The sequence below is a fragment of the Anopheles gambiae genome, chromosome 2, assembly GCF_943734735.2.
Source record: "Anopheles gambiae chromosome 2, idAnoGambNW_F1_1, whole genome shotgun sequence".
Lineage (NCBI taxonomy): Eukaryota > Metazoa > Arthropoda > Insecta > Diptera > Culicidae > Anopheles > Anopheles gambiae.
The window spans coordinates 66,933,455-66,958,716 of record NC_064601.1 but is presented as its reverse complement, the minus strand read 5'-3'; the positions used below and the strand labels follow the sequence as shown (position 1 = coordinate 66,958,716).

Genomic DNA, 25,262 nt, shown 5'->3' with positions numbered 1-25,262 from the left:
ACTGCGAGATTCAAATTCAAATTTGAATGATTTTCTTTGACGAGCAATTCCCGGAATCCACACAACTGACATTTTCTACTTATTATGAACATTAAATTTTAACGGATAAGATTTTGAATTTAAAACACATGTAACATTTTTCAAGTGCCAGGCAAACAAAGGTGCATCAGCGCGATAAGTAACGATATCGTGCCTTGAAACAGCATCCCAAGCGCCACAGATTAAGCTTAAACGACTGAAAAATCAAATATCTGTGATTTTCGGTAGGATAAATGGAAAATCGGTAGTTTTAGGGCAGTCATCTGTGATTCGGTAGACATATAAAAAATCGGTAGGAATACAGATAAATCGGTATTTCTGGTCACTCTGCTTGTGTGTCGCACAGAAAAAGCTCGCTAGCTGTCAAACTCTGGAGCTTTGTTTGAAACGTATAAACTCGCATGCACCGATGGAAAACTCGCTTCACTTCGTCCGCGATAGAGATATGCACGCATTATTCTCAATAGATATAATAGATAGAATAGATAAAATGAGTAAACAATAAAACACTTGAATCCCCCTATAGGATAGCAAAAGTACTTGACATTAGAGAAATATTTTGAAATGAAATTCATATGCACAGAGTTGGTCAGTAGAGTTTTGCTACAGTAATTGTGCTGGTAACAAAAAGCGTTTTGGAAGAAATTAGATTTTTTATTTAATATTTATTCAATATTTAATATTTATCTCGAAACGTTCGTTAAGTGTAGCCGCGGCACAAGTGAACAAAATAAAAACTTTAATAATTGAACGAAAGAAATGTCTAAACTTTGAGCTTTTTGTGTTTTGGAAAGAACTTTTGGAATGCGCCACCTTAGATACAGATATCTTGGTGACGAAATTAGCTCGGTTATAGCACTGGGTATGGAACTTATCGAAAAGAAACTCATGCATTTTGCGATAAAATTGAAATGTTGCTACTTTTGATGAGTGTTTGTTACCAGTTTTGAAATATATAACGGTGTATTATCTGCTTTCCGATACTTCATGGTGTATTTTTCAATAAAAACATTAAAAAAAACTTGCACAGAAATGTCATGCTTGTGATCGCTGTTTGACGTCGACGTAGCCTGTTGTCAGTTAGAGGCGTACGTAAATAAACAATTCGGATTAAACACGTGCTTGGTGCATTTGGATTGCCTGAGAACTGAGGACAGCGAATTTAATTTTATCACGCTATAACGATGGAGTCTGACCAGGAAGATGAGGTTCCCAATGTCAATTTCGTCCCGAGCTTGCTGTTCGTAAAACGTGGCGTTGCAAAGGCCAACCCGGACAAGGTATGGAATAGTTATAAAGTGTTCAGCCGGCTTTCACCCTCATGTTCCTCGCGCTACTCGTAATTGCAGGTTACATTAACCCCGGCAGAGCTGGCAAGAATTATCAACGAGACCAGAGAAGATCTGGAAGAGTAAGCATCAATGCAGCGTGGGTTGAAGATGTTTTCCACGAAAAGTATACGTTTTTGTTTTGCAGAGAAGGGGCGGAAGGGATGGACACATCCGACGACGAAGAGAATGAAGATAGTGAGAGAAGTTTAGCTGAAAGAGCTGGCAGGTTGGCAGCGATGAACGCAGATGGCACGGGTGAAGGAACCGATGAGTATAATTTCGATTCGTACGAGCAAGAAAGTAAGTAAAGCGAGTACGATAGGTTGTTGTTTTCATGTGGCGGGTCTAAATGTAAGATTTTGCTCTAAACATTCCACATTCTAGCCGGCACAACCGGATTACATCTGAGTACGGTGGCCGTAATTGATCCGACAGAAAACATCCAGGATGATGAAGATTCGGATGCGGAAGATGAAATCATTAAGCCGACTGACAACCTGATCCTTGTCGGACACGTGCAGAACGAGAGCGCCTCGATGGAAGTGTACAGTACGTAATTGTGACTCCGATCTTTCCATCAGCTTGAGAAAAACTTACTACTAATCGTGTTATGATGTTATGATTTTAGTTTACAACGAAGAGGAAGGAAGCCTATACATTCATCACGACTTCCTGCTGCCGAGTCCTCCGCTGTGTATCGAGTGGCTCAGCTTTGATGCGGGCAGTGATAAACCGGGCAACATGTGCGCGATCGGGTGTATGGAACCTATTATTACAATATGGGATTTAGACATTCAGGATTCGTTGGAACCGGTGTGCAAGCTGGGGTCGAAAGGCAGTCGTAAGAAGAACCTCCCAAAGCTTGGCCACACGGACGCTGTTTTGGATATTTCCTGGAATCACCATTTGCAGTGCGTTATTTGATGTTTCTTTTAGACACGCGTTTATTTGAATTAATCAATTCGATGTACTTATTCTGCAGACATATCCTAGCTAGCGGATCGGTGGATCAAACGGTAATTCTATGGGACCTGGAGGAGGGCACACCCCACACGACGATCCGCGACTTTGGGGAGAAGGTGCAGACATTAGCGTTTCACCCGAAGCGAGCCGAAACGCTTCTGGTTGGGAGTTGCGATGGCAAAGTAAAAGTGTTCGACTGCCGCTCTACAACCGACGACAGCAGCAGCTACAAAATGTGGGATCTTGGTGGCGAAGTGGAACGTGTCTGCTGGGATCACTTTAACCAGAACTGCTTTGTGGCCAGCACCAACGATGGAAAGATGCACTACATTGACAGCCGCCAGGATGAACGTCCGCTGTGGTCGAAGGAAGCGCACGAGAAGGAAGTTACCGGACTCGTGCTTAGCGCTCATGTGAAGGGAATGCTTTCAACTGCCTCCGCGGACGGCTCATTGAAAGTATGGGACATTGATGAGCAGGATGCGCGCATGGTATATCAAAAGAATCCCAAAATCGGTGTTATACAGTGTTTGGGTGAATGTGACGAAAGTCCGTTTACCCTGGCATTGGGCGGAGATTTGAAGACGAAGAATTTTTGCGTGGTGAACCTGCTGGACAACGATATCGGTAAGTTGAGGCCGCTGACTTCCCAACCATTTGTTACTTGCGAACTAATCGTAATATTGTGTTTTACAGTGTCAAACGTATTTAAATCGAGACACGTTGCAAATGTTTCGGACAGCAGTTGCGAACCTCCAACGGAAGAAATGGAAGAAGCAACCATCGAAGATGAGTAAATTTCTAATTTCCAGTATGCCAATAAAGGTTTACACATGATCGAAAATAACGTTACTTCTATATTTCGATATGAGAAACTTTACTACATGGCAAGACTCTACTTGGTTTTTAATCGGATGTTTCGGTGATGGTAGAGAAAGCAAACTTTTTTTTTGTGAGCTTTTTTTTTTCTTTCATGTACTACTGTTGCATAAAAAACGATAAAGTCTAATTTCTAGATCATGCGATTGTATTTTGCAAAATGTACGTTTTAAATAACATTGTTCCTCTACTGAAGGCTGATTGATTTGACCTGATCGATCAAACCAATTCACCATAGTTATGAAGCCAAAACATCAACAATCCTTCGCCTTCAAACTGAAATCTAATCATTTCACCCTGAAGTTGATCATATGCAGTTTTGTTCTCAGAGAGAGAGAGAGGGGGGGGGGGGGGGGGAGAGAGAAAGGAAGGGAAAGAGCCAATGATTCAAGGTTTGGCTGATAACAAATGAATAGTGCAATACGAGCCAGGAAAGTTCGTATAAATTAGTTTGATAAATCCAGAGCGCTCATTAGTTGGCAGGGAAGTGTATCATCGGTAAGCTGTAATACCACAAACGGGGCAAACCTACTACAGCATGGAACATAAAGTCGATATAAATCGTGCGGCTTATAGCCACTTTGCGAAACCGTCCGCGTCAATGGGATACAGGAAAGTACTCTACACGCTCTTAGCTTTCAGCTCCATCGCTTTCGGTGCATTCGTGATGGCAGTGTTCTACCACTGGAATGAAGTACAGAGCATCGATAACCGAATGCAGATGCACGATGTAAAGGAAGTAATTCGACTGACGGATATGCTGTTGACCAAGCATGAATCCAATGCGGCCAACGTTGAAAAGCTTCTCGCACTGTTTCAACAGCACTTGCGAATGGAATCGGGAAGTCAGTTGAACGTAGAAGCAGACTTCGAGTCAAACTTAACGTTTGGTGATCTGGCGAAGGACAGGAAGCAGAACCATAAGCCTTTGGAAGCTGAGCCGGCAGCCGATGGAGAAGAAAAGGACAATCAATCTCCGGAATCTGCAAAAACAAACTCGAATCCTGCAGATGATATCATGAACCGGACGGATGATCAACGTCAGAGTACTACACGTGGTCCGGTAGAAGAAAAACAATCTGCCGAGAGTTTTCATTGGAAATTTAGCATTCCGCGGGCTGGCTGGTTGCAGCTTTCGCCATTTGGTATAAGTTACGGTACATCGGGTGAATCCGCTGACAATCAAATTGTGAGCAAGGAAGTGGAATAACTAGCGAATAAAAACCTTCAGAAACAGTGAAAGTAAATTTAAATGTATCGTTTTTTTGGTTTTAATTTTAAACGGGAAAAGGAAAAGGTATTTACCAACAACGTCTTGTGGCGCCAGAAGTAATTGAAACACTGGCAAACATTAAAAATCTATCGTAATAGAACATCTGGAATGTTTTTATCTAGCAAAAAAAAAAACATTTTTTTAAATTTCCAGCTACATATAAATTTCATTTGTCCACTTAAATAATAAAAATGTGTTTAAAAATTACAAAAAATTTTAAAAGAAATTTGTAAACAGAAAAAGTACAAATAATGCTTAAAAGCTGTTTGTATATTAACAATAGTACGATTATCAGTCGTCTTCAATTAAGCGCCGGGTCCAAATGCGGTATGGCAGCAAACGAAAAAAAAAACAATTACAGTTATAGCCGTATAAGTCAGAACTAAAACTCAGGAATCACGAGTAATATTAAATTTCAATGAAATACGAAAATATTATTATTTTAATAACTCAGTTTTTTCAAAGTGATCGTGACTCTTTTCAATTTTAGCTTTAATGATAAAACTACCGATGGCACAATGAACGAAAGCGTAAATAAATTTTGTCTTGTCAATTAATGATCTGCTAGGTGGAATATTCATTCAATGTTCTTTTTACACCCATGCTTTACACAAATAAGAAAAGTAATTCATCACCACTGTAATTGTGTGTTTTAATGTACATTTCTTTTCCTGGAAAGGTTTGTGTTGGGGTTTGTAAACGTGTGGGTAGGATCGCGAAGAACCTTGCCAGCCATTATCAATCAAACGGCCCAATGGCGATAATGAGGAGAAGTGGCGCAGATAGTCTACAGCAGATCGGTTGATTCAGTCGTCGGAAAGCGCTCCACAATTTCACTAGCAACCAACGAATTTACGTTCACGGCAGTTGGTTCCATACGTGCTCCGTGTTAGATTTGCAACGGTGTGTAACAGGATAAAACAAGATCGGATCATAGTGGATCCTGGTGCTGAGCGTAAGATCGACCATCTCCCTTGTCCTCAGCAATAATAATGGTTACCATTCGGAACGATATAGAATCGAACGGGAGCGCCAACAGAGCGGACAGTGCAGCTAGTGTGGTCGAGGGTACCAAAAACATTAACCAACTAGCGAACGGATCGCGCAGATCCACAATGGGCGATATAAAGCAGAAAGCTTTCAACAAGAAGTGTGTCGGTTTCCTGGCACTGATCGTGTGTGTTGGTGTTTGCTTCGGTGTTGGGATGCTATTTCTCTACGGTCATTTGGTGGATCGATTGCATGAAAGTGCCAATCACGGGTCAATGTTGCACGACAAAAATGGCAATCCTGTGAAGCATCTTCTTACCACTACTACATCGACAACAACGACCACTACATCGCCATTATCATCATCATCATCGCCGTCGCCGACAACATCAACGGTCCCGACAGCGGTGACGGAAATTTCGCCTACTACGACCAGTACAGAGAGCTTCATCCAGCCGTCTACGCCAGGAAAACGCCAGGAAGATGATGTGTTTGACTTAGATTCTGGATTGAACGACAAGGGAAAGGCTGCCGTAGCGACGCCTCAATCCTCGATGGAGATCACCACTGCTCGCAACGCGGGCATGCCGCCTGGCTGGGGCAAGATACAGTATAGTCCACCGCAAGGAATGGGCTCTAACGTACAGTATGTGCCCTCCAGCGGTAGCGGCGATTATTCCGGCGATGACAGTGATGACGATGATGTACAGAATGACGCGGAAGGCTCGGGAAATCATAAATAAAATACAACGTGCTGTACGGTAATCGAACGTGGCGCGCAATTGTGTTGCAAAAGTTGCGAGCTTTGTTAATATAAAACTCCGATAAGTACGCCACAGCTCGCTTCCGACCAGCGCACCAGATGATGCAAGATGAAGGCAATTGTTCAGATGTGGTCGTTACGTTACGCAGTTCGTTGAGACGCATGCTTTGGCACAGACAAGTGATAAGAGCACCTTGTTATGGGTGAGAACAGGACGTGGAAAGGCGAAGTAAATTTTGGTAAACTGTTCTACATCACAGACACTAGGAGTGCCAACAGTGAATGTAAAGATTGATGAAAAATAACACTTATTACCAACTTCACATGAGTGTAACGTCTAACGTCACCTCGTTTCGTATCACAGCAAATGTAGCATTTTATGTTAGAAGTGAATTATAAAATTCGCGTGTTGCAAAAATCATGGTTAGAGTGTTTTATTGTAGTACTTATTCAATAAAATATAATAATATGGTGAATACTAACGACAAGAAAACAATTCTTTTTCTCAAGAAAGTAGTAGCAATATAATATACGAAAGTTAGAAGGATCTATGTTATTGAGGTATGGCTGAAATTGACGAATTTGTATTGCGTCTTAATGTTGCCTTTATGTCTTACCATTTAGTGCTGAACTATCTGTCCCTAATTGGTGTATTAATAGATAAAAAATAGCCGGTCCTGTGACAACCAGATTTGAATCTATGATGGGTCTATTGTAACCAGTGCCGTATGGACAGAGTACTAGCGACATGGCCCCCCGGAAGGATGGCCCCCGAGGCTGGCGAATCATTTCAAAGGGGCCTCAACTTGTATTACCGCCTAGGGCCCCCGATACCCTTAATCCGCCACTGATTGTAACATCGTGCACCTAACGACAATACTACCGCGATTGACTCTTTTAACTCTTACTTTGCTCCATATTTCATGCTTACTATTGAAGAATATGTAATTCATTATAAACTGAACGAGATACAGTGTTTTTTTTTAATGAAAAAAGAAAAACTTAGCTTAGAAACTTAACTTTAGTGTATTCATTTACATTGATGCAATAAAAAACATGAATGATTTGGTTGCATTAGAAAGCAAGTAAGTATGTCTCTTTTAATGAGCATAAAGTATGGTAAAAGCTTAATAGAAAATTAGATTTTAGTTGTGTTGCTAGCTTTTCACAACGAAAAATACTGAAAAGTAGAAATAATCAACCTTGAAAATGTTAACGCTTTCTAATTTGGGCAATTTGCCAATTGTTGTGCACCACCCAATTATTGCGCACTGCGTATAAATTATTGTTCATTCAAATATTTATAACCCATTGATGAAAGCCAGCATTTTTCCTTTAATATTGAGCATTTCTGCCGCATATTATACTAATATATATTTTAAAACGAGCACTTTTTAGATTTTTTAAGCATGAATGAAAATATGTTGGCTGATTTCGACCACAACGAATATATTTCTTCGCTAAACCGCTAAGAATTGTGCTTCACTAAATAAGGCTTAATTCGCTGTATGAACCACATAAACTGTATATTTTGATTTAAATCAAACAAACATAGTTAATTCTCACGATTCGGTAGTAAAATTGTGGACTTTTTGTAGAAAACACTTATTTTAATCCACTGTTTAATAATTGGAACAAAGAGAGTACTTCGTTTCTATTTATTGCACGGGCCAAAGCCTCCTTTTTCACCGTTCGCTAATTATTTGGCGGAATTCTGGCTTGAACCAAGGACAAACGTGTAATGTAACAGCGTTTGGTATTGCCCTAAACACTATTCGATAGAAATACATCCATTTCAGGGCTTTTTTTTGTCTATTTCAGTGTGTTGGAAAGAGTTCAATAATTTGCTATGAAGTGTGCAATAATAGAATTTTGAGTTTTTGTAAGTGTGCAACAATTGGAATTTTGAACAGATTAAAAAAAAACAGTATTTCTTCTCAATATTTATAATTTTTCTGCCTAAAATAAAATATACATACTATTTCTCAAACAATAATCGTGTGTAATAGACACACACAACAAAAATATTGTAATTTTATCTTTCTCCAACATATGAAATACGTTGGCTGTTCCCGAGCAACAATTGGCAAATTACCCTATTTATGGGAAATAAGAAATGCACGAAAAATCAACACATAAATTGCATTGAATTTGAAAACAAATGACAAATGTTACCACATTTCCGCGCGTTTCTGCATTGCCGTGAGTGAAGCGCCAGCCTTTACATTTTTATTAATTATTTCATGAGCACTTGCGTTAGAAAAGCTTGTAAAAGCTTTTCTGTATTTAGATTTCATAAGGTACATTCAAAGAATAAATCATTAAAGTTAAAAATTGAGATAACACGAGAAAACTCCTGAAATTACATATTCCAACAGAATGATTGGTGAATAATATACATACCTTTTAGATTGTGCAGAATGTCTACCATTTTAGTAGCGGGATCTTTTACAAGAAAGCAACTTCATTATGTACAGAACAACAGCCATCCTTTCCCGATGACGCATGGCCTATCCTTGTCTTGCTTCCTTACACTTTAGAGAAAGCCAATCCTAGAAAGTGTTCGCGTTATATACGCTTGACGTTAGCGTTCCTTGCCGTTCCTCTGGCCTTTAGCCGGGTTTTCAATTTCCCACGCCAACTGTAAAACATAAATGCGTATGTAACAGCCTTTCTCTGTTTCCTGCCTGTTACTGTACTGCTCATGCCTACTGCTTCCTTTTTGGCTGATGGTTGCCATGGCTCCACCTACTCTGGACGATACCAGAAAAGAGAAAGAAAGACAGAGAGTAGATATTCCTAGAGCGAGAGAATGGAACAGGAACCGGAACATGAAAGAGACAGCATACCAGCTGTATAAAAAAGTGTCGGAATTTATGCTGCAAAACAGATTTGCTCAACTTTTTCAAATGTAAAAAAAAGAAAAAAGCAACAACACTGTGGTGAAATATGAAAGAGGAGGATTTTTTCCTCTTTTGGACAATGGAACTCAAAATTAGCTCTACCAGTATAGCAGGGACATGTTGTACGCATGTGCATAAATGCCCGATTCCCTGTGGATGCTTCAGCACATAGCTGTTTTTCAGGAATGGGAGTACGGAAGGAGGCAAATTGTCTTGCAAGGAGATTCCTTTAAATCTTGAAGGAATTTTCATCTTTCTCCTTGGTGTTACGGGCCGCTCCCAAGCAGCTGCGTCTCGCAAGGACTATACTATAAGTGGCGCAGCAAGATATGGGCAACGTTTTACGATGTTCCCTTTGATTGCTTTTCTGGCATCATATTATCAGAGCGCGTTCGTTGGTTGGAAGGTATGCGATAGGGCACAAATCGCATAAGGGGGAAGCATTTTCTTTTGAAAATCCTCACCCACATGCACAAACAGTAACCAACATACACATACAGAGGGAACTGTATTGGTTCTTTATCTTAAAAGTGACATAACAGGAAGCAAGAGAATTGGGAAAAAGGTTTACGACCACAACTCCCTCTACATAACTCTTCGTTAGGTGCTTCGTTGATTTAAGACACTTTACGACCAACGATTGAAATTGTCTTTTTCAGTAGAAAATTAATTCCTCCATTGGGGTGGCACGGGGTCTACATTCATTCGAATAAACAATCGTATGACTGAGCTATATTTTTTTCAATAAAAGCATACCATTTCTTTAACTAACCTTTTAACTTTCGATCGCCATTTCTATGTATGTTATGCTAACCTTAATGGATGGATTCTAGTTTAACGGACAATATGAATGCCTTTATCTTTTTATGCAAATATTTTTATAATTGTCAACATAACATTAGAACATCTTTTGTCGTTATACGAATGATCGTAACGACCGATCGTTACCGCAAGGCCAGACGAGGTGAAATATACAGCGAAATGAACTATTTGACAGGTGAAATATCTGTCGGATAATGCATCACAGCAACCAGCTGGTGTGCAATGTAAACAAATAACGTGTACAAAATCGCAACTAAATCCATTAAAAAACTTCAATATCAAGTATTTCATCAATTTTCAGTCAATAGTTCATCATTTCTTCCCATTTGTAAATGTTCCGCTTAAGAAGATACTCTTTTAAAGTGATTTTCGTAAGCGGATGTTGTATCTCCCCCAACCCTTCAACTTTACCTGTCAAATAAATAAATAGATGAAGTGTGATGGTTTCAAATAAATCCTTCCCTATTTCCACGCTCACTATGATCGTACTGTATGCACGAGGCATGGTTTGTTCTCGGCATGTAGCCTCCTCGGGCTGCATGAATCGTGCGTGCGCCATACACGTCCTTTCACCAGGTAGTAAAACAGTGCAAACGGGCTCGGAACTTTCACGTGCCCGGGATCCAGCAGTTTCGCAGCGGTGAAGGTCTGCCGTGCTGTGTGGAGGTCTGATTTTATGATTGTCTTATTGCCATAGAAGGCAATACTGGCTGTGAATTGCTCGCTCGCCGGAATATCACTTAAGGAGCCCAGAAGAAAGAGTGCGTGTGTGGCGCTCTGGACAGAATCGTATGAGAATACACGTAGAACTAAAACTAGACCTGATACCAGTTTCTGCACAAGGCAAAAGATCAGCAACTTATTAAGGAGCACAGCTTCAGCTTTGATGCTTTACGCTTTTGCCAGTCGAACCACGGTGGAAGAAACAACTTTTCCGTCTTCTTAACGCAATGGAGCTTTCGTATCGAAATACACACTCAACATTTCAATTTGTTCACTTTCGGTGTTTTACTTTACTGTTGGTTGCATGGACACCGCCATCGGCTGCTATGACCCAAGGAGGAAATCACAATCATCTGGATGAGTGCGAGTACGCTCTGTCATCGAAATATCCTTGAGCTATATTTAAAATGTCATCCATATTCACGGACCCTATGCATGGAAGCGATTTTGAGGCAAAAAGGGGTTCTAAACAAACGAAAATGATAAACCTTCACTTTATATACAAATGAACGGAAACAAAGCAGAAAGTTCTTTTTAGGTTTGTAAAGAAACAAAAAAAATGTAGATAAAAAAACCTCGCCAGACTGTTACCGTTATGTGGCGTAAAATGTAAAATCGAGGTCAAATCATGGTCAGAAAAGGGGGTTGTTACAGTTTTTTTTCAAGTAGTGTTGTTCTTTGTCGTTACTGAAGGATAACATAAAATCGTTGCCTTTGGTGCTAAATACGCAACGCGCTTGTTCACCGAAAGGATTGGATCTTTCTTTTCGTGCAATATGCCAAGGATAAGAGTGCAAGGATAATTGAAGCCAAATTTGAAATTGGTGTAGAAATGGGTGTAGAAATTTGTTAGAAAAACAGAGCAAGGTCGTGCCGGCTTGCCGTTGATTTCGACCTCTTTTTCGAAACGATATAGCTCCGAAGCGCTGCCTGTCACACGTGTTTGTACGGTAGTGATTGCCTTCAGGGACTCGGCTGCTTACAGCGGTGGCGTGCCTTTTCGGGTGGGCTACCTTCAACCGTACAGTTGCTCCGCTTTAATCATTTAACTGGTTCGCAGCGACCCAATGGACTGACAGTGTTGTGGACCATTTCGCCCGTCCGATCCCACAGGGCATTCGTAGGGCAAGGGTTAAAAGCGTATACATGGATATAAATATAGGATGCACTTTTATAATGGTGCTGTAAACCAATAAACAAGCATCGTAAAAAGGTCGTCCGTAGGAAATTTTTCGACAATCACATTCAGCTAGAATCCTTCCGGCTGGCCTTTTTTCAGCCCGAACCGAGGTCGAGTTCCGCGCCCCAACCGACAGGCAGGTTGGTTTATTGGGAGCGTGTGGTACCAGCACCGTTCAAATCCACTGGGAACAGCGACGAAGGCCAGGACAACTAGACGCTGCCACGCCGGACCGGGCATGACCATGGGGATTTGAATACGGTGGCATCAAACATCACGCCCGCTTCGGAAGGTTTTATGACGTTCATCAATGTTTCAAAACTCAATCTTGCAAAACCTCCGCTACTAAAAAAAAGAGAAAAAAGTGGCGCGAGCCTTTCCGAGCGTCTTTTTGATGGCGTTACGTTTGATGCCGATGGAGACAGTACGGACCAAACCGACGCGCCCACTTCCTCCGGGGCCCGCAAAGTGACGGGCCCGTTGCTGCGAATGAAACGTGACGGAACTATGCGATGGTTGGATTACATCGGTATTGCGGTCGTTGCGGAGCATTGTGTGAAGGTTTTCGTGCGTACGGTGGCTCGTGCCATAGAGTGACAGAGATATTTTATTTTATGAACAATTACAACGCCAATCTGATTCTGGACGGACTTTCGGAAGCTCACCATAATCCCTCAATTATTCAAATAGGTAGAAAATAACATTATGTGTCGGGGCTTTTGATTCAGTGATATGCTGAGACTTATGAATGGAAGGTTATGGCTTAATGTGACTACCTGTTGAGGGATATAAATCGAATGGATTTAATTGTCAGTGCTGTTAATGGCTGTGTGTTGTGCCGTACTCTATTGTACAGGGTTATATTGGATTGATGGACTAAAGGAACCCTAATAGGTAATATAGCGGTAGCTTTGGAGCAAATTGGCGAAAGGAATCCAAATTGAGACATGAAACTTTTCGCTTGTTTTACAAAATTGGTTGTTTGGTAGCACACTTCTTGAGGTGTGGTAAATTGCGATTCTGATAGTTTCGTTGTCTATTCGCATTGTATAAATTAAAACATTCCTTATCCCCAGGCCCAAATGGTATTCCATCTTCAGTGTGGAAAAATTGTAGAATTTCGCGCATGTTGGAGATACGTGGTATTTTGCGACCGTTTTCGGTTCCCATTCGGCAGTATCTCAGGGACCGCCTGTATATTACTCAGCATCAACATGGTTTCATGCCAAAACGTTCGATCCCGTACACCCTGATGCATTTCGTCTCCCGTCTGTTTAAGAATATTATGTATATCAAGCCGGTAGATTCATGTAAATTATCGAGACGATCTTTGCAACTCAAAATAGAAGCAGATTTTTCAAACACTTTCCACACGAACCCTTCTGGGGTGCTTCAAGGTAGCGTGTAAAGTCCACTCCTCTGTGTTGTGTTATTTTTTCTAACGACTGTATTACTATTCTTCCATCAAACTGTTGATATTATTTCCTATCTCCACTCTTAATGATGCTACCACTCTTCAAAATCATCTTAATAAGTTGTCATCCTGGTGTACGTTGGTCGGATTAGGATTTCAACCGTCTACACGTTCAGTTATATTCCTGTTCACCGAGTCCATGTAGAGAAAAGTGAATGAACAAACTACTATTAGAAAGGCTAGGCAAACTTTCGGAATTGTGATTCGTTTATCTCGGGATTTTGATGATCCGGGGTGTTTAAGGACTCTGTAGTGTTGTTGGGTTAGATCGATTATAGAGTACGCTTGCATTATGTGCCCCTGCAAGTAGCTCAACATGGAGAAAATAGAAACAACACGATTCACTCATATAGCACTCAATAAGGCATTTCTTCTTCTTCTTTGGTACAACAACAACCGTTCTCGGTCAAAGCCTGCCTTGTTCCACAAATGAGCTAGGTTTTCAGTGACTTTTTGATTTTCCCCCATAGCAGGCTAGTCAGTCTTACGTATGGCAGCACGGTCCATTCGGGGCTTGAACCCATGACGGTTAGACCGGCATTTAGGCATTTTTAGGGAATAAGGCATTTATAGCGTCAAATTCACCACTTCCAGATTATAACACACGCTGTCAGTTAATGCAATTGGAAATCGCGGTTTTTTTAATGCTGGAATTGCGTTTTTTTAATGCAATGTTCATTGCTCATATTCTTTGCAATATGATTGATTTTTCTTATTTGCTGAAATAGTTTTAATTGTTATGTTCCGTCACGTCAATTACGTGGTCTTTCTTACTTGTATGTTCCGATTCGCCGTACCTTTAGCGAAACTTGAACTAGTAATGTTTGGAAATTATTTTTAATTCTTATTTCACCGTTAGTTGCGCTAACCGCTTACAGATGGCGCATGTAAAGAGCTTTTTTATGCATCTTTTGTTCATTGCTTTGAGGTGTTTTAAAAAATAATGCAACTACCTGTATTATGTTTATTCAAATGTACTTCATTTGTAACAAAACAACGTTTTAATGTTTCAGTTATATTTCAATTTCAATATAATTCAGCAATACGACCATACCGTCCCTCAATAATAGAAAAAATATATACTTAATAGCACAACACAGAGTATTGAACTAGTTCCTAAATTTAAAAAAAAATAATGTTACAGTAATATTTCATAAATTTTATCAGTTTTTTAAATGATGATACATTTTATACCCATTTTAAACTCAATTGTAACTCAATTTTTCACCCGGAAACGAACGGAACGAAAAAAATACATAAAATACCCAAAAAAGAAGAATTATGTTATAATGTAATGTACTATAATTTGGCAACGCCTATAAATGGAAAAGTAACAATAATAAAGAAAAAATTGGGAATTGTTTGTGTTTTTTACCACAACTATGTATTACCTGCCCGTCATGGGTTCAAGCCCCGAATAGACCGTGTCTCCATACGTAGGACTGACTATCCTGCTATGGTAACAATAAGTCAAAGAAAGTCAAGCTCACTTCACTAGTGGGTACAGACTGGCCTTGACCGACAACGGTTGTTGTGCCAAAGAAGAAGAAGAAGAATGTATTACGTGCCATATCCAAGAATATTTATTTGGATTAAACAGTAGCTTTTACATCATGTTTAACTAGAAGAGTGTCAAATAAAAACTACAAGAAGAAGAATAGTGAGATTGGACTACAAATTCTCGCTTCAATAGTTTTTAGTTAATTTCCTATCATGATGTGCAACAAGGGGGAGTATTCTTTACACGACAGTTGTTACTATTCTTACTTAAAGGGAGAAAATTCAAAACATGATATTGTTTTGTTTTCATTAGTATATTAAAAAATTAAGTTGATTTGTAAAGCATTAGATTATAAACAATCAAATCTTTTCGTGGTATACCCTTTTATCAATTTTTTATATTTAAAAACTCTATTTTTACACTAAAACCCGAATTTACAATGTTTTATATTTTGTACGATAGAATTCATTCGCACCTACGCTTTGAATTTTTACTGAGATGAGGTAATTTTTACTCCACGAGGAAACATGATCTAGCTACAAATAAAAGTCCAACGGAAAGAAATTTCATATTACTTAATACCACCTTCAAACAATTTCACTTTCATTTACGCATTGAATTCTCAGCTGAATCATACAAGCGCATAGCTATTCCCCAGTTTGCCGTTCCATTGCGAAACCTTTCCGCTAGATTTCTCAACGACAGTGAAACAAGAGGAAACCAACCACCCGCTCATGATCGGAAAGCGCGGAAGGGTTCGAAAAGATATAGCGGCCACAAACATAAACTGACGGGGGAAAGGCTATCTTTGAAAGTGTGCCAACATCAATGGCCACGGCCAAGCATATACTTTTCAAGCGCTCCGGACAACGGTGCGGGCGTCCCAACGGTGAGACCACTAGGCTCCAGCTAAGCTCAGAGCATTGGTCACATTGGGGCCCGTTTAGTTCAAGCCTAAAAAAAAAAAAGACACATAACACAAAACCTACGACCCACTGGTGAACGGCTACGAGTCAAAGGGGATGGAAAACGAAGCAAAACCTTAGAAAACCCAACACCACTGCTCGCATACAGCATGGAATTGCATAAGCGCCACGGCACTCGGCTCAGCTGGGCTCTTTGGTATAATAACTGGTTCCGAAACTAAAAATGGAAAATAGAGTTAGACCGTTTTCTCCATCACTGTCTTTCCTTCCACCAATGCAGAACAAACGACGAACGGACGCACGGTCCAGGGACTTGCTCACTAAATGTTATTTTTGGACACACGGCGTGCGACGGTTGGCGGCGGCTGGTAGGGACCGCGGTACATGGCCATGGTGCGACAGAGATTGAAAAGCACAGAGGAATGGCTGTGTTAGTTAGAGGCTGTTTCATTGATGCAGGGCCCGACTCGTGCCTTCCAATGTGTTGTGTGTTGGTGTTGGTTAGATAGTTACCACCTCAGTGGTAGTGCCTATTTTTTGGGGGGTGAGAAATATAATAGTGCCTCATAGGAGGCTAGGCCTCCCGTACCCACTAAAGCTCAAGAGAAAGGCGGAAGGGTTAGGAAGGGAGGGGTGATGGTGGCCGACGACTGTGGCGAAGGAGTATGGCGGATAAAAGGAAAGATAAAGGTTGAGGCATATACGAATAAATTGGTAAGCTGGAGGGAACCTTCAATGAAACGAAATCGAAAGTAGAAGCCTTCGCCATGGTCAATGGAGGAGAATTTGTGATCGGCCATGTTGGCGGTGTACGGTGGATGTTAAATGTTTCTTACGCTTTACTCTTTCGGGGACTTTATAAAAGCATAATGAATTTTGCCACTTTTGAATACATTAATTACCGCTGATAAAGGTAAATTATACAAATACAATTATTTTGTCAAATTTGCATCAGCGTTATACAAAAAACCCCATTAAAAAAAAAAACATTGAACAACACTTGCATTTTCTACCGAAACTTTTGTAGTTCTTTAAGAACTTGTTTTGTTGCTAACAGCAAAACAATGCATGAAGCTGTGTAGCTAAGTAACCGTGCTTCAAGCTCCCCGCTCAGCACAGCAATCGAAAGATTCGACCAAACTCTCACACCACAACAAAAAGCATGCACGTGTAGTAATGTTGAGCTAACCCAGCTACCCCTCCACTGCTGTAGCGAGTTAGTAACTTTTCCGTTTTCCTCTTTATACTTTTCTGCATAGGCGTTTGAAATACCAGGCGCTCAGCAGCTGGTGGAGCTTGGGGCTAGTAAACGTACACAAAGCGGCCGCAAAGACTCGCGCGTTTTTCTCACCCATGTGCCCATGCATATAGGCTGCTTGATTTCCCGTCTTGCTTTCGCTACTTTATGGGACTTTCTTTGATTCCACACACATGCAAACGGATGTTGGTGTGCTGGAGCGACCTACGGCGTTTGCGATACAGTGATCGGTTCTTTTGCTGCTTCGCTTTTCTACTCCTAGTCCATTAGCAGTAGCGAGGGTGGCTTAACTCATGGGGGATTGCTATGTATCATAGTGAAGCTGCATAGCAACGATCGTTGCAGCATCGTACCGCCATTGCAGGGATGGAGAAGAGCGCATGGGCCCATGCTTGACGTTGACCCATATTTCCTGTATTTTTCTGCCGCTGTCTTGTCCCCATCTACCCACGAGCATGGGACTGTTTGTGGTTTGTGTGTATGAGTGTTGAAAGGTAAGAGGTCGCCGTGAAGTTGGTTGTTGATATTTACTCTCACCTAAGGCTAATTCAATTCCTCCCGAGTAAATGTTTTGGCTTGAATGTCATTTCATTTGGACCATTTGGAATTTAGAATTTGGGTACCACAATTGAGTAGCCATGAAACTATTTTTTTCTGAATTGGAATAATTAATCACGTAGTAGTGCGAAACAAACAGCATAATTTATGCACAGTTAAATAAGCTGTATATTACCTTTTTTTAAGTACCACTAATTGAATTTATTTCGTGTAATTGTTGATTTATACGTCAGGTAGGTCGATAGTTTTGCTTTGTTAAAAACAGTGGCTGCGTTTGCTTTATATGCTTTAGAGTTTTGTTAGTGATTTTTTTGAGGTGGAGGATGTTTGTTCTTCGAATTTGAATAATGCCAGAAGCATCCGCGTCTGCAAAAGATTGGACCATGATCAAGATTCCAATCACATGGTACATATATATTAGTTTATTAAGCCTCTCAACAGCATTCAAACATTCGGCCCACAGGCCACATGCGGCCCGCGAAGGCTTTCAAAGCGGCCCGTCAAGAATTTTGGCAGTTATTTGAATGAAACAGAATTAGGTTGTAGATTATTTTTTTAAATCTTTGAAAACTGAATACTGGAATACCTAAGATGGACTTGAGTGCTAATTTTTATCCGCTTAGGAAGAAGGTGTTCATATTCAGTCTTAGTGGTTCGATTAACGAAGAGTAGAGCAAGTTACCGATAGGGACATCTTTGGTTAGATAACTGCAAAGATGGCTGACTTTCTGGCTTTCTGGACATTTCGTAAATCATGTATAAAAAAATATCACTTTCTAACCTTCGTTGATGAAGGTACTCTTAAGCTATGCTTCTTCAAAACTCAGGCTCATATTTTTAAAAGTCTTGAAATATCAAATACTTAAAAAAATGTGTAAATTTTACGAAATCGACTGAAGATCGGACAGTCTCTCAAACAAAATGGCTTCGTAGCTTGCCAATATTGCCGATGTAGTACTATAGTTATGAGCTAATGTTATTAATCATTCCCGTTGTCAAAAAGCTGCATTTGTACTTCGTGTGCCTATTAAATGACCTAAGTTTATAACACAAGTTCCAAGCATATATATGTAGAATGGCTATGCTTGGTTTTCTATGAGTTTTTTAGATACTGGTCTGATTTTTCTCACTCGCATAGCCGAATAGTATCGCCAAATAGTATACGAGGATTTAAGAACTGTTCAGGAAGCCTCAACATTTGCAGTTGTGCAGAATTATTAAATTTCTGAGCTAGGATGATGGCCACTGAATGAGTAAATATCATGAATTGATTTGCTAAGTATGATTTTATTTCCATGTTCTCTCAATTCTACACAACCAAAGATGTATAGTCAAAGAGTTTGACATGCATGAATTTGTTTGAAGTTACGAACAAATTGGAGGTTACGAAAAAATGTTGATTTTATTTGAGGTCCAATGATACATCTTTAAATGAAAAAGAAACCAACTATTGACCAAAAACTAAAAATAATTAATATTCGTTGAAAACAATATGTTGAAAGAGACATGCCCATGCCCTTTGAGTCATTAGTTGTATTTTTTTTACAATCAAAAGGAATCTGCATAACCCCTACATCCTTTATGACTTTTTGACTTTTTTTTAAATTTTGTTTGAATAATATTTTGAAAACTGGATACTGGAATATATACGTTGCGTTTAACCTGCGACCCGCGGGAAAATTTTTAACTGTGAACCGATCCACCATCCTAAATGAGTTTGACATCTCTGCTCTAAGGAATAACTATGTTGATATTGTTACGTAATAGCCTTAGGAAAAAGATTCATAAAAGTTATCTCCATTTCTTCTTATGGTTTTTTTTGTCATTTTATGAAATAATTGTTTTTTTACAAACTTTAAGTAGTAATATTTGTATCACTTTAACTATTTTATTTGTATCACTTATGGCTGACCTGAATCCTTATGACCTTGCTAGGATCCGTTCGTTAGTGTATATTAGAATCTCCTTTTCTTTGATGGGGATTTGGCATGGCGAACTGGCATGGTCAGGTGACTAATCAAAGCTCGGCGTGAGGGTTCATCCTTCCATCTACGCAATACACAAAATGAATCCTCGCAATCGCTGCATCCTCGGGTAGGAATTTATTCCGATAAACTTATTGAGTCGCGTTGAGAATCGATTCGTATCCATCATATCACTATTATCCTCCATACATGTACCAGCCAATGTATTCTACCGGTCTTTATGACATTCGTGGTTCATCCTTAAGCAATCGTTTCACGTGCCATGCTTAAGTATATCAACAAAGATGGCACAGAGAATGTGGGGTTAAAAACGTTCAGATATGTCCGTTTTTATATTTTCTTGAAATGAATCATTCAAATTGGTACAAATTAGCTCAAGTACCTAATGAATTGATCATGCTTTCTACTAGGCTATAATGCTTTCTACTATCAAATTCTACTAGGCAAAAGTTTAGATAAGCAACATAAAATGTCACCCTTATGCGATAAGAAATGGTAGAAAATATATAGAAAATATGAAAAATAGCTCACATATGTTATCGGGAGCTGTGTATGTAACTTCTTTCTTAAATGTAAAATTAAATGCTAAATTGAACATTATAATTACAGTTAAAGATAGTTGATCTTACCAAATTGAAAAAAAAACCTGTGTTGCTATTTGGTGGCTATTTGCTAGTGTTGCTGTTGATGCTGCTTTATGTTAGGGAATCTTGTACGGTACTGTTCTTGCTGTCTTGCTTTCCTCGTAGCCTGTCTTTAATTTGGAACTGAGATAATTGTGGTGGATTTGAATCCATGATTAGCATTGTGCTATTTGCTCATCAAATATAGGGTAAAACTCCTTTTTTTTGCTTATTTGGTTCAAAATCCATAGTCAAGGACTGCCATAGGTAATGCATTGTTAGGCAACACTTCGCTTTTGAATGGACACATTGGACTCATAAGTGTCATATGCTTTACCGTGTGCTATCATCAATAACGTATCAATAACCATAACGAAAAGAACTATTTTTTCATAAAAAAGGTATGCATTTTCAATTTCATTTTCAAATACAATAAAATACTGACCCATATTTGTAGCCACGCTTTTCTTTGTTGCTATGAGTAATGAGAGTACAATCTTTCCGGAGACATTCGCGTAACTCGGATTATCGCGTAAGTCGAATATCACGTTTTACAGCCAAAATATTTTTGATTGATAATTGTTTTTGATTGAATTTTGTTCATTGATGTAATTTATTACTTATTTGATGCAATTTTTGTACATAATTCGGTTATTTATGACTTTATGATTTTTTTTAGTGATTTTAAACTTTTGAAAAAAAATGCAAATTATTCTTCATTTGATTTGATAGAGAAAATTGTACTGATTTGACATCTGAACTGTAAAAAATAAAAATTCGCGTAATTCGAATGTCGCGTAACTCGGAGAAAGACGGTACAGAAAGTCATATAAAAATAATTCGTACCTAGTACTAAAGTTTTTGTTATTTATCAGTTTTAAAAGAGTGTAAATTGAAACAAACTGTTATCCGTGTACAAAACAAAAAAAGAGATCCGTGTTAAGAGCAATTTTTTTTCAAAAGATATCAAATACATCACAGTTCTGGGGAGAATTCAACCATTGGTAGTATTTAATTAGACACGCTACCTTAATTAGTTGGTTCTGGACCTTTAAAAGCATTTATTTATTCCGTTCATCATTAATGAAATACTCCCTAACACGCGTCACATATTGTTGATGTATTCATTTTGTTGATTGGTGGAAAAATGCGGCCATCGTGCGTGCTAGTATCTATCATTAATTTCGTGGGTGAGACAGTTGCAATAGTTGTGAAACGGTACACAGCCAGCGAATGTGTGCATTCTCCGCTTCTTCTTGGAAGAAATCGTAAACCCCGAACGATAAATTATGTTTTACTTACAGTTTAACTACTTTGTCGATAGGAATAGTGGGATAAAGTTGGCTTGGCTTTTCGTTTCTTCTTCTTTAGGGAACGAGTGGAAAACAGATCCTGGGACTTCCCCTTTTTAAACCAGCAATGCGTACATCCAGTGTTTCTTGCGTTCAGGGCGTCTTCCAGTAAAGCTTCCAGAGAGAGGGACAGAGAAAAAGAGAGCTGGACAAAGTTCCCGCATAAAAATTTTAATGGAATCACCAGCGAGCGACACGCGTATGGACATAAATAATGCTGGGCCCGCTGCTTCTTATGCCAGACATGAGATAAAAATACTACCTTGTCCTTTCGCTCGCTAGTGCACCCCTCGTCTCGTCTCATACAATCGACATTAGCTGTGGTAGGATTCTGCGATTGTGATAAGGGTCAGTAGAGAGGGTGAGCTGAAACAAGGGATGCAGAGTGTTGCGCAACACTGTGCGTAGCAATCGCGGTAAGGGATCGGGAAGTGAAGAAAAGGCGACACCGAAAACAAGGCACTGGGAAATGGGGGAAAAAGTTGATCCCTAAAGATGGCCGTAATGCACCATTTCGGCTACACTGCTAAGGGAGGGACACGAACGAAAGTTTCACATTTCCCTAGCATTCTATCCCTGTGTGCATGTATAGCATTACGGTTCAGTGTGCCTGCCGTAAGCCGTATGTATGGTTCGATGGACGCCATTTTTCGTTACAATTATCTAACTGTTCTTTTAATGGCCTTCGTCGTTCGTTGTCTGATAGCCTAGAAAAGGCTTTCCTTCTTTTTTTGTAGTGATTATATATATACAGAAGGTTGTCCTTGGCTGAGAACATCTGCAACTTGTCAACGGCGTTCTTAAAAAAGGAACTCACAAGAACGCATTTGAAATAAGAATATATCGTCCTTTTTTTCTCCCGATGCCTTTGTAGCATTGCTGGGTTGATAGATTTACGAGTTTTTTTGTGTGAGTCTTGTGTAACTTTTTTTCACTGAGCACAATTTTATGCGTTCTGGTCGCCGAAACTATTTCTTCTCTAGTGGATACTGCTTGGTCATACTCACGATAACACTTGTCGTATGGTTGGGAAATGATGATTATTTGTATAAACAGCATATTTAAGGTGGATTAATATAACATGCTCATATTAAAATATATCTTGCACGACCCAGCAACACACCGTTATGGGTTCAAGCCTATCATGTATCCCATACGTACACAACGTATTAGATCATTATGGCTATGACTACACTAATCAGCCACGGATAGTACAACAGCATAGACAGGCATACACTGATAATGGTTGTATAATGAAATATTAATAAGAATATGATTTTTCTTGTACGTAGCTATCTTGCGTTTTGTTATAAAAATAGTTTTAATATCTATAAATAATATAATATAAATGGTGATTATTTCGATGGCTGACGAAATAATTTTTCAGACTGTAATTCTAGATGTAATCCAAATTGTAGAATATTGGACGATTTTTTTTTCAAGTTAATGGATAAGTTCTCAGCCTCAAAAGTACATAAATTAATTACATAGTCTATGATATTGATAGCATTGCATTAAACATAAAAAAAGTCATTCGCTTTTTTAATTGCAAATTGTATGCTGAATTTCTTTACCCAAAAAGAATCATTACAGACTTTTTCATCCGGTCTTGTAATATTTTTTGTATAATTTTATTGAACTCATTTTCATGATTGTGATTATCATGCTATTCTTAAAGCATTATAATATTAAAGAATTACAGTTTTCTAGCTAATTTCAAAGCTAAATGTACAAAGCGATTTATTGCATGTAGTCCAATAAAATTACTTTTGACCAATCTGGGATATATAATCAACTTTAATCATTTACTATTTTAAATGTATACACTTTTGGTTCTGTAGCGTTTTGGTACATTTCCTCACTACGTACCTCACCTGTCTAGACTCATTTGACATAGCCGGTTAAAGTTATTAGAAAATTAACAAAACAAATTGTTGATGGCTATTCATTCTTTAATTTAATTTTTGATTGTTATCTAGCACTTCAACTCGTGTCGAGTCACTTAATGTTGATGTATTCTAACGCAAAGAAAATAAGTTTACAGATTTTACAGATTTTATTATTGTAAATATAAAATATTGTTTATAGGCAATTACTTACATCAATATTCATTAAATATCCTTACATATCAACTTAAATATTAAAGGAAATTAAATTAAATTAAATAACTCGCAATATGAAGGATCAAAATCATGAGTTTAAAAAAGCTAATATTTTTAGAATAAAACTGGACCATCAATACTTTTTTTTCTGATTGTCTTTTATGAAGGGATAACTTTGTTAGAATTATTCAAGACTTCATTAAAACATTTGATGACATGTATTCGGAATAAAATAATCTAAAAGGTACAAGCTGGTTGTAGAAGTAGACTTTTTGATTTTCGTTTTTTGTACACTAAATTCATAATCATCCAGTGCATGTTATAATTTAAAAGTTATGGTCATACTGATACTGTTTTGTAATGAAACACAATAATCTTGATGTCATTTCACTGCTTAAAATATACTTTTTAGACTTTTATTTTACTTTTTTCAATGACTAATCATTAACTTGGTGCTCTGAAAGCTTTCCATTCTTAATTGATGGATCTTATCGTAGGAAAATAGTATGTTTATACTAAAATAAACATATAGTAATTCGTTTCTATATTTGATTCTAAATATAGTTAATTGTAAACAAAATCTAAGACATACCTTGAATTGATGGTGGTTTATACTGCGGAATCAAAATATTCCCGGAGGAAGTGCAGTACCTCATATGCAATTACTATAATGTCAACAAATTATCACTAAATATACAATCTTTAGGTTCACTCTTTAAACATTAAATAGGTTTACATCGCTTGCAGTCCTAGCTCCACACATTTACTTTCATACTCTACTGAGTTGGAAGAATGGAAGCAAAATTCAACACGAGTTGCCAAATTGAGAATATTCTTAGTATGGAGTAAAATTTTCATCAAAATTCCTTATCATAAAATAATCCATCTCAGGGTAGCACCCACAAGAAACCTTCACCTAGCGGCATTCGGCTCAATTTTACTTGCGAACATACCCAGCAAGCTCGTACTTATTTTACGACTTCTTTGAGCCGTATTCGACGAATGGTAAACTTCCGGTCGTTTCCTGATTTGATATTTTTTCTCTCTGCACTGTTTCTTTCTGCCCCGCATTTCAGCTCATTTCACAGGATAGCGAAAAAGAACCGACATAAATAAGTGGTAGGACTGCACATAAAAAAAATACATCTGAAAATCCTTCTTTACGCTCCATATCACGAACCCAAAGCTGCGTTTGGGTGGTATTTCGTAATTTTCCCGCACCGTTTTTATTTTCTTTCCGTTTCCTGCTTTCAGTTTCCATCGTAGTTGAGTTTTTTTTTACGAGAAGGGTCATAAAATTTCTTTGCTTTCTCAGTTGCTCGCTTTTCAAGGAAACTTTATCCCTCGGGCAAATAAGAAGAGGGGGTCTCCTCTTAGCGCGTTGTGCTCGATGTGTGTGTGTATGGTGAGGGAGTGTTCTGATTAGTACTCCGGCCGAGAGGGTACGGTTAGGATGGCGAATGGTTTTGGGTTTTATTTTTACGATGCCTCATCCAACGACGACCCTCCAAGTTCACCAGCTCGAATCTTGAATCTCCAAGCTTCTGGTGCCATGAAAATGCCATCCTCTGGCGAATCTTGGGTATGACGCCACCGTGCAACCTTTGTAGTAGCACG

At 38.9% G+C, this 25,262-nt stretch overlaps 1 protein-coding gene across 2 annotated transcripts; it reads left to right on the top strand.

Moving 5' to 3' along the window:
• The first annotated feature begins 855 nt into the window (after positions 1 to 855).
• Positions 856 to 7,202, top strand: LOC1278457 (periodic tryptophan protein 1 homolog). Of its 2 annotated transcripts, XM_001689035.2 has the most exons (7): positions 856 to 1,319; positions 1,389 to 1,450; positions 1,516 to 1,670; positions 1,755 to 1,919; positions 1,999 to 2,281; positions 2,353 to 2,960; positions 3,030 to 7,202. In XM_001689035.2, the coding sequence occupies exons 1-7, from the start codon at positions 1,224 to 1,226 to the stop codon at positions 3,128 to 3,130; spliced, it is 1,470 nt and encodes a 489-aa protein (XP_001689087.1). In that variant the 5' UTR covers positions 856 to 1,223; the 3' UTR covers positions 3,131 to 7,202. The 2 variants fall into 2 exon arrangements, with proteins under 2 accessions (XP_001689087.1, XP_061498465.1); XM_061642481.1 differs by having other exon boundaries at positions 1,109 to 1,319; positions 2,353 to 3,177.
• Positions 7,203 to 25,262: the final 18,060 nt, after the last annotated feature.